We start from the raw sequence: 12,356 nt of genomic DNA, 5'->3' as shown, positions 1-12,356 counted from the left end.
AGAAGGGGGGATGGGGGAAAGGCATTTTTAGTTTTGTTCTGTTTCTCACTATTCTGCTCTGTTATTAACTGTCAACAAATGAAATTAATTTCCCCAAGCTGAGCCTGTTTTGCCCATCATGGTAATACTTGAGTGATCTCTCCATCATTATGTTGACCCATCAACTTTTCCATCATATTTTCTCTCCTTGTCCTGTGAGGAGGCAGAGTGATAGAGCAGCTTGGTGGACACCTGGCAGCCAGCCAAGGTCAACCCACCACTGCAAAACAGATATGTTGTATGTTTGTATCTTTTTTACTCGATAGCATATCCTTATGTGTGTATCCTACAATGTGGACAGCCATGAATGTCTGATAGTCTTTACCTTGGCTATCTTCTATCTATGCCGTCACTGATGTATTAGGTATCCCAAGGACTGCTTATTTTTGAGCTTCCCTGTGGCTTTTGTCCAACATAGGACAACTGGATTCTTCTGAAGTCCATGGACAGTGGGAGAGAAACAAGATCTGACATACTAGGCTGAGACTGAGGACTTGTGAATATGGAGTTGGTTATCACTTGAAGCCTAACCTCCTCATTGCAGGGCTAGTAGTCTTTTCTTTTTATCCTGAAACAGGTTAGGTGGGGTAGAACTGCTTGGAGCCCAAGAGACAGGTTGTCTGAGCCTACCTTAACACTGTATTTAACAGCACTCTTCTTTTCCTGTCACCTCTTATTACATAGAGGTCTGTCACTCTATTTCCATGCAGAGATGACAGGAGGGAACAGAGGGTTTGCTTGCATGTTGTATACTTAGTAGGTCTTCAGTGCTGTCAGTGAGCCACATAGCGCCGCTATTAGATATAATCACTAGTTGAAGAGCCCTTAGTTATAATGAACATTAAAGAAAAATGGCTTGGAGCTAACTGGAAGAATACTTGAACTGTGACATAATTTTCTCAGAATTTTTCCTATTACACGTCCCCTTAGAGTATCATTCTTACAAAGTATTAGTTAGCAAACCATTCAAGCAGAAAGTTGTTGGTGCAGTTGGGAGCTTAACTATTCATATTTTCATGTCTTTGTCTAGCTTAGATAGGTCTTCTCTGCCTGAGGAAAGTGAGGAAAGCAACCTATACATTCATGTCATATCTTTGTATTCTCGCTGGTGTATTTGTAAAGCTGTTTCCTGTCAGCTATTTGTAAGCACATGACTTGGTGATCAGGCTTTAACATATAACAACAAAGAAAAATCCCCAAATGGGAAGATGCCTTGTGCACAGGCAAAAAATATAATTTTAAATAATAAATATACAAAAGGTATTTTTTCTTTCATAGTTATTTCTCATATTTGATTATTATTAATATATATATAATATATATACGCACACACACACATATTATGTATTTTAGGACCTAAGAAATCGTCTCTGGGATATCTGTGATAACAGAAGGGAAGAAGCAGAGCAGGAACGTACTACTATCATGAATGATGGCTGGTTACAAGATCACAGGGGTATTGCAATGAACCATTTCTTTTCAATTATGCAGGTATGCATCTACTATAGAGTGCGGTGGAAGGGGACAATGAATTAGATTTGGAGGACAGTAAGCCTCAGAGGAATTTTGTATGGCTGTCTCCAAATAAGTGAGGGATTGAGAATTAGATAAGCAACTGTTCATGACTCTTCTGAATTTATCTAGAGAGTTAAAAGACAAAAAGTAGATGGCATTCCAAACATTTAACTGTTAGGCAGGCAGAAATGGTTAATAAAAATACCATTGTTACTGTCCAATCCCCCAGACTTTCAGTCTGTGTTGTATAGTGCTACTTTTTGCAATTTTATCAGTCCAGTAAATCATCTGAGTTTTGTAACAGAACTGTTAAAGCTGCTTATCCTTCTGTGATCATATTTATGTCTACCCTTAATTTACAAATCACATAGTACACTGCTGTTGTAGACCCATTTGCTGTTAAGGTTGTCCTGTATTTCCCGTATCACAAAATTATTTCAGTTCTGACTTCACTGGTGTGGCTGCAAATCTTACCTACAGACTAAAAAAAAACCTGCAAGGTATGTTTCTGAGAATATGCTATCATTTGTTACTTTTGAGAAATTCCATGCAAATATGACCCAGCTTTCACATATCTAACTAAAGTTTTCAATAGATAATCTTCAACTAGTTGGCTCCCCTCTCTCCCGCATTAAGCCTTTCCTTTCATTCAGCCTCACCATTAATTACTTCAGCTCCTGAAGCAGAGATTTCCCTGTGACTGCTGTTCTAGGTGCAAACATTTGGTCTAGGGCTGGACTGGAATAGACTAGACTAGGCTGGACTAGGCAGGCTTTTCTGTAAACTGAGTGAGCATTCTGGAAAAGTTTTGGCAACTTTAAAGAAGACCAATGAGAACTGCTTTAAACACATGCCATGTGATGCTAATTTGGCTGAAAATCAGGCCTAAGCAGCTTAGGGTGAGTTTCCTGCCCTTAAATTCTCTCTCTTCTATTTTTGTATGTTTAATAAACAAGATAACCACTCTTATCCTGTATGAGTGTTGTGGTAATTTAAGTAAAGTTTGTGAAGTAGTCGGTTATGATATTAAGGAAATTATTAACTCTGTTTTCCAAGTAATGCCCTAAATAAAGACTTAAGGCCACCAACTAAAGAGAGAGGTCAAAATAGCAAACTACTGCTGACTAACTGAACCACTAACTGAACCTGTAATTAGGATATTTACGTGACTGAGTATTTTAAAATATATCTTGAAATTAAAGTAGTATTGCTAATCTTAAATCTTTTATTTTTCTTCTTTTATATTCATGTATAGTTTTGCAATCCTAATTCTCTTCTAGCAGGATTTCATGGTTACATTTGATGCAGTCCAGAGGAGATTCACTATGAATCTAATTTGATCTCTTTTATGTGGATATGCAGAATAGCCATTTAAAATTACAAATACATGTATTAACCATATATAAGCTTTTGTTTTCCAAAAGAAAAATGCAAAGGAAACAATTTTTACTTTCTTAGTATATACTCCTCGGAATACATGAATTATTAATGGTAAAACTACAGAACTAAAAATACAATAACTGTATTGTTATGTTATGGCTTTGTTTGACAACCAGCCAAAAATAGGCACTTTGGTATTGAGTGCTCTTGTCTGTGGTTTTTCTGTGGGAAGTTACATATAATCCCCAGGTGGCTCTGTTACTGTATAAACACATAGATTTGTATAAATGCCGTTTATCAGATTTCTTCCCACCTTTCTGTGTACACAATGTTACGCTAGAACATATTTTCTCCTTAACTTATGGATACGTGCTGGTTTACACCACAAAGGTTTCATCCTTTGTTTTGTGAATGTGGTTTTGTGCATTTTCCCATGAATATTTAGTACTGTTTTGTCAGTTAGAAACTAACACCATACTGTATCAATAAATCAAAACATGACAGGTGTTAAATGTTTTTTTATCTTTTGAATATTGATTTCTTCTAAGATGATTCACACAAAAAAGATCACGAAAAGACACCTAGGTACGTAGAGTCTGTTGGTTTCTTTGGTCCAGAAAAACTGTATGTCTTTTAAAATCACGTAAGCCCTTTTATTTTATGCTATTAAGGTTTTTACTTATTTTGAACAAAAAAAAGTATAATTTATTGGTACTAGTGTACTTGCTACTATAAAATACATACAGATCAAAAAATATTGTAATTAAATTCAGTACATCAAACATTATTTACTGTAGATCATTTTTCCTGTTTAACAACAATTCTTAGAAACACAGGTATGAAGACATTATAGATGCAAGTATAAGTATGCATTGACTATACTACAAATTTTCAAACAAATATGGTTATGTTTGTTGCTCTCCCTCAAACTCTTAGGATTTAGAATTCCTTCTGCTATCATGTATTTAAAAATGTAATAGAATGTTGCTCTGTCCTGTTTTGACTTGCAATCTTTCTGTCCTTCTTGAGGCTGAAGTGGATCGTTTCCAAGATACGAAGAGACTTCTTCATGACTATTACAGGGCAATGGAAGGAAAAATACCAACAGATGATGGTCAAGATTTTACTAGAATCCCATTGCTAGATATTATTGACATAGAGCAGAAAGAAGACCAAAACAAATCAAGGAGGTAGAAATGCATTAATAAATTATATGAATATCAACAAATAACTAGGGTTTATAGTAAAATGATGAGTCTTAAATCATCTTATAGATGTAATTTATCCATGATTTTTTACTGGTTTACCTATACCATTTTCACTAATACATCACTGAATTATAAAAGATTTTAAAAGCTGTCTTTGAATGAAATCTGCTATAGAAATGGTTCCTACTTCCCTCTGTGTTGCTGACAGTTTCCAGCACAATCTTCACATAAGTAAGTTAAATATTATTATGGAACATTAACAGGTTTAAAATTTGCAACAATAAACATAATTAAATGGGTTATGTGATGACAAAAATAAATCAGAGCAGCCTACAAAGATGCATAGAACTGAATGCCATATTAAAAGGCAAGAGATAGCATCATGTAATTTTACAGTATCAAAAATGCCGTCAATAATGACACCTGCTTTTTTTAAAGTACTTACAGTTCATATAGAAACTATCTGAGTAATGAGGCTGTGCTTCTAGCCCATGTGGAATATATCAGCAGATCACACAGTCATTTGACGTAGTTTTATGCATCTATTGTTATTTCTTAGCTTCTGTAGTTAAACTAGATAGTTTTTTTGTCATCCACACATTTCACCACTTTTGGTCACAAGGAAAGTTCATCCTTTTTCTGTTGCTATGGCAAATTATGAAAATAGTGTTCTCATTCTTCTAGCATATTCTCCAATGTAGTTATAAATTAACACTCTTTATAGAAAGAGGGTTTGATTTATGCCTTATATTTTATTTTTAAGGATCCCTCTAGTTTCTTGGAAACTGCCTTCACCAGAAATAAATATTACGAAGTCAAAACCCAAGGCAACTCTCCAGAAGAGTGCTAAGGATGAGAGTTGTGAAAATGGAGTGACGTCTTTTGGGAGAGATGAAAAGCTTATTACATCTACATGGCAAACAGCGGTAACAGTGCTATCAAACATGGTAAGGAATGTTTTATTTACTTAAATATTTCTGGATCAGTCAGTCAAACCCTCCCATTCAGTGGGCAGCCTAAACACACAGCCCTCACACGGTGTATCTCAATTACTTGCCTCTTGCTCCACTCTTGATATTTCTATTGAGTGTGTTTCTATGAGGAAAATGTTGGAATCTGTGTATTATCAGCACCTCTGTATTTATAACTGACCCTTTCCTTTCATTACTGAGAGAAATACTTTGTTGAGTCTGTATATCACCTTCTTCTATAATAAACTCTCCTCTTATCCCTCAATAGAAGCATGAGAAGAGGGACAAGTTTATCCTGTGATGCAATGTTTGCTCAAACCTTTCACAGCTTCAAAAGCTATGGTTACATTCTTTTTTATATATAGGTAAAAGTAAATTAAGTGGGTTTTCAAATGGTTGGTTTCTAAGTTTGCTTTTTTTTCCTCTTTGATCATTTTAAACTAAGTGAATTTTCACACCTTTACAGTGTAACTGTAGACTTGCTTTGCATAGTGTTAATTCTTAACATTTCTCACCTTTTCCTAGAGTACAGGTAATAGATTACAAGAATTAAAACCACTGTCTCCCTGTCTTGCATGTTTGCTGTAGAATTTTACTTTTGATAAATAATTAAAATGTAATCAATGTAATTAGTTTAAATAGTTTTATTTATGTGTGTATGTCTTAGCAATTACTTTCAGTAATTATAAGCTATTTAAAACAGTAGCTGCAGCGTGTTGGTACTATGTACTTTACTATGTGTGACTATGGTGTCAAGGTAACAGCTGAAATACAGTCTAAAGAAATGGAGGAAGAAAAAGAACGTCAGCAGCTAGAACGGAGAGATCTGAAATCTTCACAGACACTGTCAGGAAAAGCTGCTGGGAAAGATACCAAAGATGCCAAAAAGCTTTCTCCCAAATCAGCTACTAAAAAGAAAGGTATTTGAAATGTGGAATTTGTTTTAGAGTGCTTGAAATTACTTAAATACAAATTACATGAGTAATACAGAAAAGAGTAAGCCAAGACATTTAATTTGGATTTAATTTCTCTTTTGAAATGCCAAATGTGACATATCAGTGTGAAAAGCTGTTGGTGATAAAGGAGTGCAGAGTCTTTTGAGTGACAGTTGCATTTATTTAATCATATGTGTTGTGCTTATTGTTATGTGCAAATAAATATTCTAACTAGAACCTAGAAGGTAAGTATTTTTTTTTCTTCATGTGCTGTTTTAGAAGTAAATAGTTAGAACTAGTTTATCGAATTAAATAGAATTCCATTAAATTCTGTCTACTTTCCAGCCATAAGTGTTAAAATAAAAGTACTGGAATAGAGTGGAAAAATTATTCCATATCCCAAGATATTTTGGAATTAATTTATCAGCCATGTGGCATGGATCTATCAAAGTCCGTAATTTTTATATATAACTGTAACATGGTGTAAACAAAGACCATAAAATCTAATGGCACATGTAGTCCTAAAAACACCAGAACTCGCATTGAGGTAGATCTTGCTTATAACCCTGGCAAGAATCTGTCCAACCAGGTAAGAATACAAAATTTATTTGAAAAAGAGGAACAGACCTAAACCCCCCTGTCTTTTTAGTCTAGCAATTCAGGCAGCCTGCTGGAAGGAATGCTGACCTGCAATGCTGTTTATACTTTCTTTTTTTTTTTCATAAATACTTCCTTGACTGGGGTAGTGGTTTAAGTAACTTCCACTTCTTTCTGCACAATGTCATAGCTCCAGCAGGAAGCAAGGCTAGTAGCCAAAACCTTGTATCTTTTGTAAAGACAGTCTACACGGCAAGAGAGGAGCTCAGGCCCTGTGGGTGTGAGGGTAGCCTGAAATGCAGGTACTCCATTTCCAAGCAAGACGTCTGTAACTGCAAGTTTATTATGCATAAAGTGTCTTACTTTTTCAGTTTGACATTTTATTTGCACTGTACTCAGTGTTCTCTCTCTGGCTGATTCCGCTCATAATACAGCGAATAAGTATATTCCTGACAATACTTAGCCATATGGATACCTAATTTGTGAGCCTCAGGCAGCCTTAGGTGTATGCTTAGCATTTCAATCCAGCCCAGAAATCCAGCAGGTTTTCAGATTTCTGGAAAAGCTTTGTGATAAAAAAATAGCAGCTATCATCTACTGTATTTCAAGCGGCTAGGTTGGGGTTTGTGGATTGCTTCTTGGAACTAATTTTTTGTTCGGACCTGGTACTAGATGATTTAACCTGAAATCACAAAACTCTAAGGTGACAGAACTGCAAGTAGAACTCAGCTATGCATTCCTCATGGTAGAAGCTGAAATATCAACTGATGTATCTGTTACTGAAGTATCAACTTTGATTTCTTGCCAAATAGAATTCCTTAGGATACAGCTATAGGCTAGTAACTAAGTGATACAACTTATCACATATAATTTTATCACTTCTAGATTTGACCATTTGCTTCATGACCATATGCTTTATGTATCATGCACGTCATTATTTTTTTCTGTAACAGCTCCATCTGCTCTTCTCGTAACAAAGCAGTTACAAATATTTAAATATTTTTGAGTAATAATCATAGTGTTATGATTACAGAATTTCACACAATCTTTAAAAACATGATAAAATGCTTTTACAATTTCTGTTCATAGATATGTAAGTTAAAACAATCTGCAAAAGCAGCTAACAGAATGGTTTAAGAACATACCTCTTATTTTTTTTTCTGATATTATGATTTTTTTTTAAATAGCATTATTATTCTTTTCACTGTTTTGATGGTAGTCAAGGATATTAACTAACATGGCATTTTTACTACAGTTTGCTAAACCTGAATTTGCTCCAGAAGGAACAGCTATCATTCGAAAGAGGTTTATTTATGTGCTGGTTGTGATAAATGGGTAGATTAGGATCAAAGAAGACATTTTGACCATCTAGGATCACAACAGAGGCACACCTATGCAGTCATGATTTCCATTCAGAAATATATTTTAGGATGTTATTTAACTAATTTTAAGGGTTGTGTATGCTGGAGTAATTTTAGTATTAATCTTAGCGTGTCTTGCAGATGTAAATCACATTTGAAAAAATCTAAAAATGTTATTTTGATATAAGATACCTGAATAACCACCTTTGTATTCTCATAAACAGTTGCATTAAGTAAGGTGGGTAGTGCCATTTTTCATTTTAAAAAACGTGATATCTTGTGATATGTAAACCAGCAAAGTCAAAGACTGTGAGAGTTCTATTTTCCTGCAGGACCACCTTCTACTGCATCTGTGGTTGAAGTCAGTCCAGGTCCTATAACTCCAGAAGAATTAAAGAAACGAGAACTGACTCTTAAAATAAAACAAGAGTATTTCAGTGCCTTGAAACATGAAGGTATGTTACTATTTGATTGCTTGTATTGGCAGGTGATCATTATTCCTAATTTAGGTAGTGTAATAGTCAAAACTAGATGGAAGCTCTAGGTGGAATGGATGGATAAGTAAGAAGAAGGAGGGGAAAGAAAGGAGTGTCTGGAGAAATCAGGAATCTTTTTAGGGTAGTAGTCATCAGTGATTTTGTGGTAGATCTATTTAAAATAAAAATGTGTTTTTCATTCTTCTTTTAGTTTTCTTCTGTTTAATTTATTTTTCCATGACTAAGCAAGTTTTCATCATGAGAAAATAAATTTCACATAGGTGGTCATCCATTCTTCATCTTTCAGTATTTGAAATGTTTTTTGATCTGGGAAAGAATTTATTGGCAATTATATATTTCATTGGTACTCTTCTCTCCGATTCCTTCTTCCTCAAGCTGCATGAGATTCAAGCAGGAAGACACAGATTGTTTATCCTTCCAAACTCCTTTCCAGACAGACCATTCAAAAAACAACATATTGTTCAGTTGGTCTCTTTATCTGTCTTACCCAATAACTTCCAAGCAAACTAGATGTCTGAAAAACAGAAGTCCCACATTGAAAATGGGTTGAAATTTTTTTTGGAGATGGGCTTAGACTGGAAGAAGAAGACTTCTTTCTCACTTAATGGAAGGCAGAAGATCTTGTCAGAGATTCGATTTGTCAACAGTTGGCAAGCCTGTCATTATGTTACCATCTTGGCAGGCTAATTTTTGCATAGTATTTATTATGAAAAGTAGAGGGAAAACAGCAATTAATGAACAAAACACAAATTCCTAAGGCTTCTTTAGGTCCACAACAGACCAAATGCTTGTACACCTACCACTTCAACATCGTTTAATCCAAAAGTAGTTTAGAAATAAGTATTTTAAGGTTTTGGAATAGTAAGGAGAGGAATGGTAGTAACTTTGAAAATCTTGATTCATTGACAAGTTTTGTTTTCTTGAGTTTGCTTCATTTTCACCTTATATTTAACAAAAAAGCTAAGATAAGAACCTAAAGATGACTAAATCTGCTGAGCTGTATTGGATAATTGCACAGACATGTATCTGGTACATTTGAGGATCATAGTTTCACTTACAGCTATGGTAAGTGGATGCTTGTGCGTTTGGTTATAGAGATACATAAAGACTAGAAAAGTCACTAGTTGCAGACAGTTTAAAAAAACATACCAACTGATTTCATATTCCATTTCTGTATTGTATCAATGTGCCTTGCCTTTTATTTTGCTACTGTTAAGAGAGCAGTTTTATCAGTGAAATGTGCAGTACCTGCTTCTGAAAATGCAGGGAGACAAAAATTGTCATAGACTTATCTTCGTATCGTACTGGCAGCAGCTACTCAAGGAAAATGCAGAGAAGTCACAAATAAGGCAGCCTTAAACCATATTAAAGAAAGGTGACTAGACAGGCACAAAGCATCCTCTTAAGGTACTTTTAGTTGCTTAGAACCTTTAATCCTGTTTTTGCCATCAAATAGCCCTCCATGAGACCCAATGCATTCTATGTTTAAAATTTTGAAAGTCAACTCTTTCTTGCTCAAAACAGAACATGTGCAGAGTTGTATTCTACTGTGGCTGAGAAATAACATTAGAAGGACATGCCTTGTATTTTTCAGGGTCCATCTTTCTACGTTGGTTGCCTAAAGAAAGTTTCAGCCCCAAATTTAAGTGTTTTGAAAACTTAGTAACGTATAGAATAAGGATTATAATGTAAATAATTTTACAGTCTTTAACTTTGAAGTCACTCTACTAGTTACTATATAATATTAATTGTTTAATAGATTCTGGAGTTGAGTACTGAACTTGCCTTCAGGATTGAGAATAATCTCCAGCCACTGGTCCTCTTTTCTTACTCTTCTTTTGTAAGACTTTGAATGTCTTTCAGTTCCTGTTCCATGTGTCTCTCAATACATTATCTTTGCTGTCCTTTCATCCAGTTGGCATCCTTTTCACTTCAGACATTGCTGACTTGTTCCCCTTTCTTGTCCTTTTAGCTCCTTTCTTCAAAGTATTAGCCTCTCAGTGAGAAACCAGGTTTTTTTTTTCCCTCAGTTCTTCCCATTCTGAAAACAAAAAATCATGAAACTCAAATGTTTTTTATAGTTTCATGAAAATACTCTATGCATTATTTTGGTGGAGGTGAATTATTTTCTTAGTGCTTACTAACCAGACTCTTTTCTAATGCAACCTGAGTATGAGGATATAAAACAATTATATGTAGGAAGCTTGGAGGAAAACCAGTGAGATTAATTTTAAAGAGCTGGGGGTTAGAAACAGAAAAGCAAACTTTTTTTGTGATTTAACATATATAATGATTTAGATGTGTTTTCTTTAAAATGTATCCATAACAGGGTACTCACACTTGCATCATTAAGCTTCTAGATCTGTGGCTGTGTAGTGTCAATTTAGTTCAATGTCACTCTCTAATTAAACATCCCCTGCACCTCTATATTAGTTTTATCAAGGTATTTGTTACATTGTGAATTCTGATGCTTATAGAAGACACACTTTTGTAAAATACATGGTGTAATAGGGGTGATTCTGAAAAATAATTTGTTCAAGAATATAAGAAGTGAAATAAATATTTTACTGCCTAAAAACTGGTAAACATGTTAAACTTTAAATGCTTAAGACTGAGAATTTTCCTCAAATTTTATAATTATTATTACGGTATTACTGTTTAAACAGAAGTAGCTGCAAAATCTCGACTAGAACTTATAAAAGAAAAAGCTTTAGCATTTGTTGAAGAGTTAACAATGAAAACAGAAGAGGCTTATAAAGATATGGAAAAGTGGCTTGAATCCAGATTCTTGGCAGAAATGTCAAGGTAATGTATACCCAAGTTTAAACAGGAACCTTTTTTTTTCCAAACTAGTCTATGCTAGTAAAGACAGTCATATATATAGTAGCAAATAACCTGAAAAAAATACATAGAAAATAATCATTTCATTTCATGAACTGGAATTTAATTGTATCTTAAATACCTCAATGGTAATAACTAATTCCTTGGATGGTTACATGGTCTGATGGCAGCAGTAGAGGTAATTATCAGTTCTGCTCTTTTTCTACACTATGGGTTTAGCAGGTTTACAAGCATCAGCAGACAACCAGTTATTCGATTTAGTAGAAGCCTCTGTATCATTTCAGTGGCTTCTGTTACTTTGAATTGTGGGGTTGTTTTCTTTCTAGTGCTTCACACATGCTGGAAAATTCCACTTGCTATTATTACCATGATGTATAACATTTCTCAACATTATTTCGAGGTCCATTAAAAAAAAAAAAACCCACAACAACTTCTTCTTTGCAAGTTTGCTGTCCTAGTAAATAAAATGTGCTTGGGACCACTCTATGACACTTAGGCCATCTGGCATAGAATGACCTATGTCCATTTCATTAAAGGATTTTACTTTCCAAAAAAAAGGGATCACTGCCTTTTGGAAAACGTTTCGCCTGTACTCATTTTTGAAGCATACCTGGGACTGCGCTGGTTGATCCATGTCAGGGCAAGACCAAGACAAGAGACAGAAATACAGGATTTCATTCATAGAATGATTTGAGTTGGAGGTTTAAAGTTTGGCCCTTAGAGACCATCTAGTTCCAACCCCCCTGCCACGGGCAGGGACACCTTCCACCAGACCAGGTTGCTCAATGCCCCATCCAGCCTGGCCTTGAACACTTCCAGGGATGGGGCATCCACAGCTTCTCTGGGCAGCCTGTGCCAGTGCCTCAGCACCCTCACAGTAAAGAATTTCTTCCTAGTATCTAATCTAAATCTATCCTCTTCCAGTTTAAAACCATTACCCCTTGTCCTGTCACTACATGCCCTTGTAAAAAGTCCCCCTCCAGTTTTCTTGTAGGCCCCCTTTAGGTACTGG

General features: G+C 35.1%; 1 protein-coding gene across 1 annotated transcript in view; it reads left to right on the top strand.

The window, feature by feature from the left end:
* SPEF2 (sperm flagellar 2) overlaps positions 1 to 12,356 on the top strand; it is an 87,271-nt gene that overhangs the window by 42,704 nt on the left and 32,211 nt on the right. The window contains exons 22-27 of the mRNA XM_056325744.1: positions 1,393 to 1,530; positions 3,964 to 4,124; positions 4,906 to 5,089; positions 5,871 to 6,033; positions 8,339 to 8,461; positions 11,170 to 11,308. Coding sequence (XP_056181719.1) covers positions 1,393 to 1,530; positions 3,964 to 4,124; positions 4,906 to 5,089; positions 5,871 to 6,033; positions 8,339 to 8,461; positions 11,170 to 11,308 — 908 coding nt within the window. The remainder of the gene's footprint in view (positions 1 to 1,392; positions 1,531 to 3,963; positions 4,125 to 4,905; positions 5,090 to 5,870; positions 6,034 to 8,338; positions 8,462 to 11,169; positions 11,309 to 12,356) is intronic.

Source organism: Falco biarmicus, chromosome Z (genome assembly GCF_023638135.1).
Source record: "Falco biarmicus isolate bFalBia1 chromosome Z, bFalBia1.pri, whole genome shotgun sequence".
Taxonomy (NCBI): Eukaryota; Metazoa; Chordata; class Aves; order Falconiformes; family Falconidae; genus Falco; species Falco biarmicus.
The sequence above is the reverse complement of the archived record's forward strand: the minus strand, read 5'-3'. Positions and strand labels throughout refer to the sequence as shown.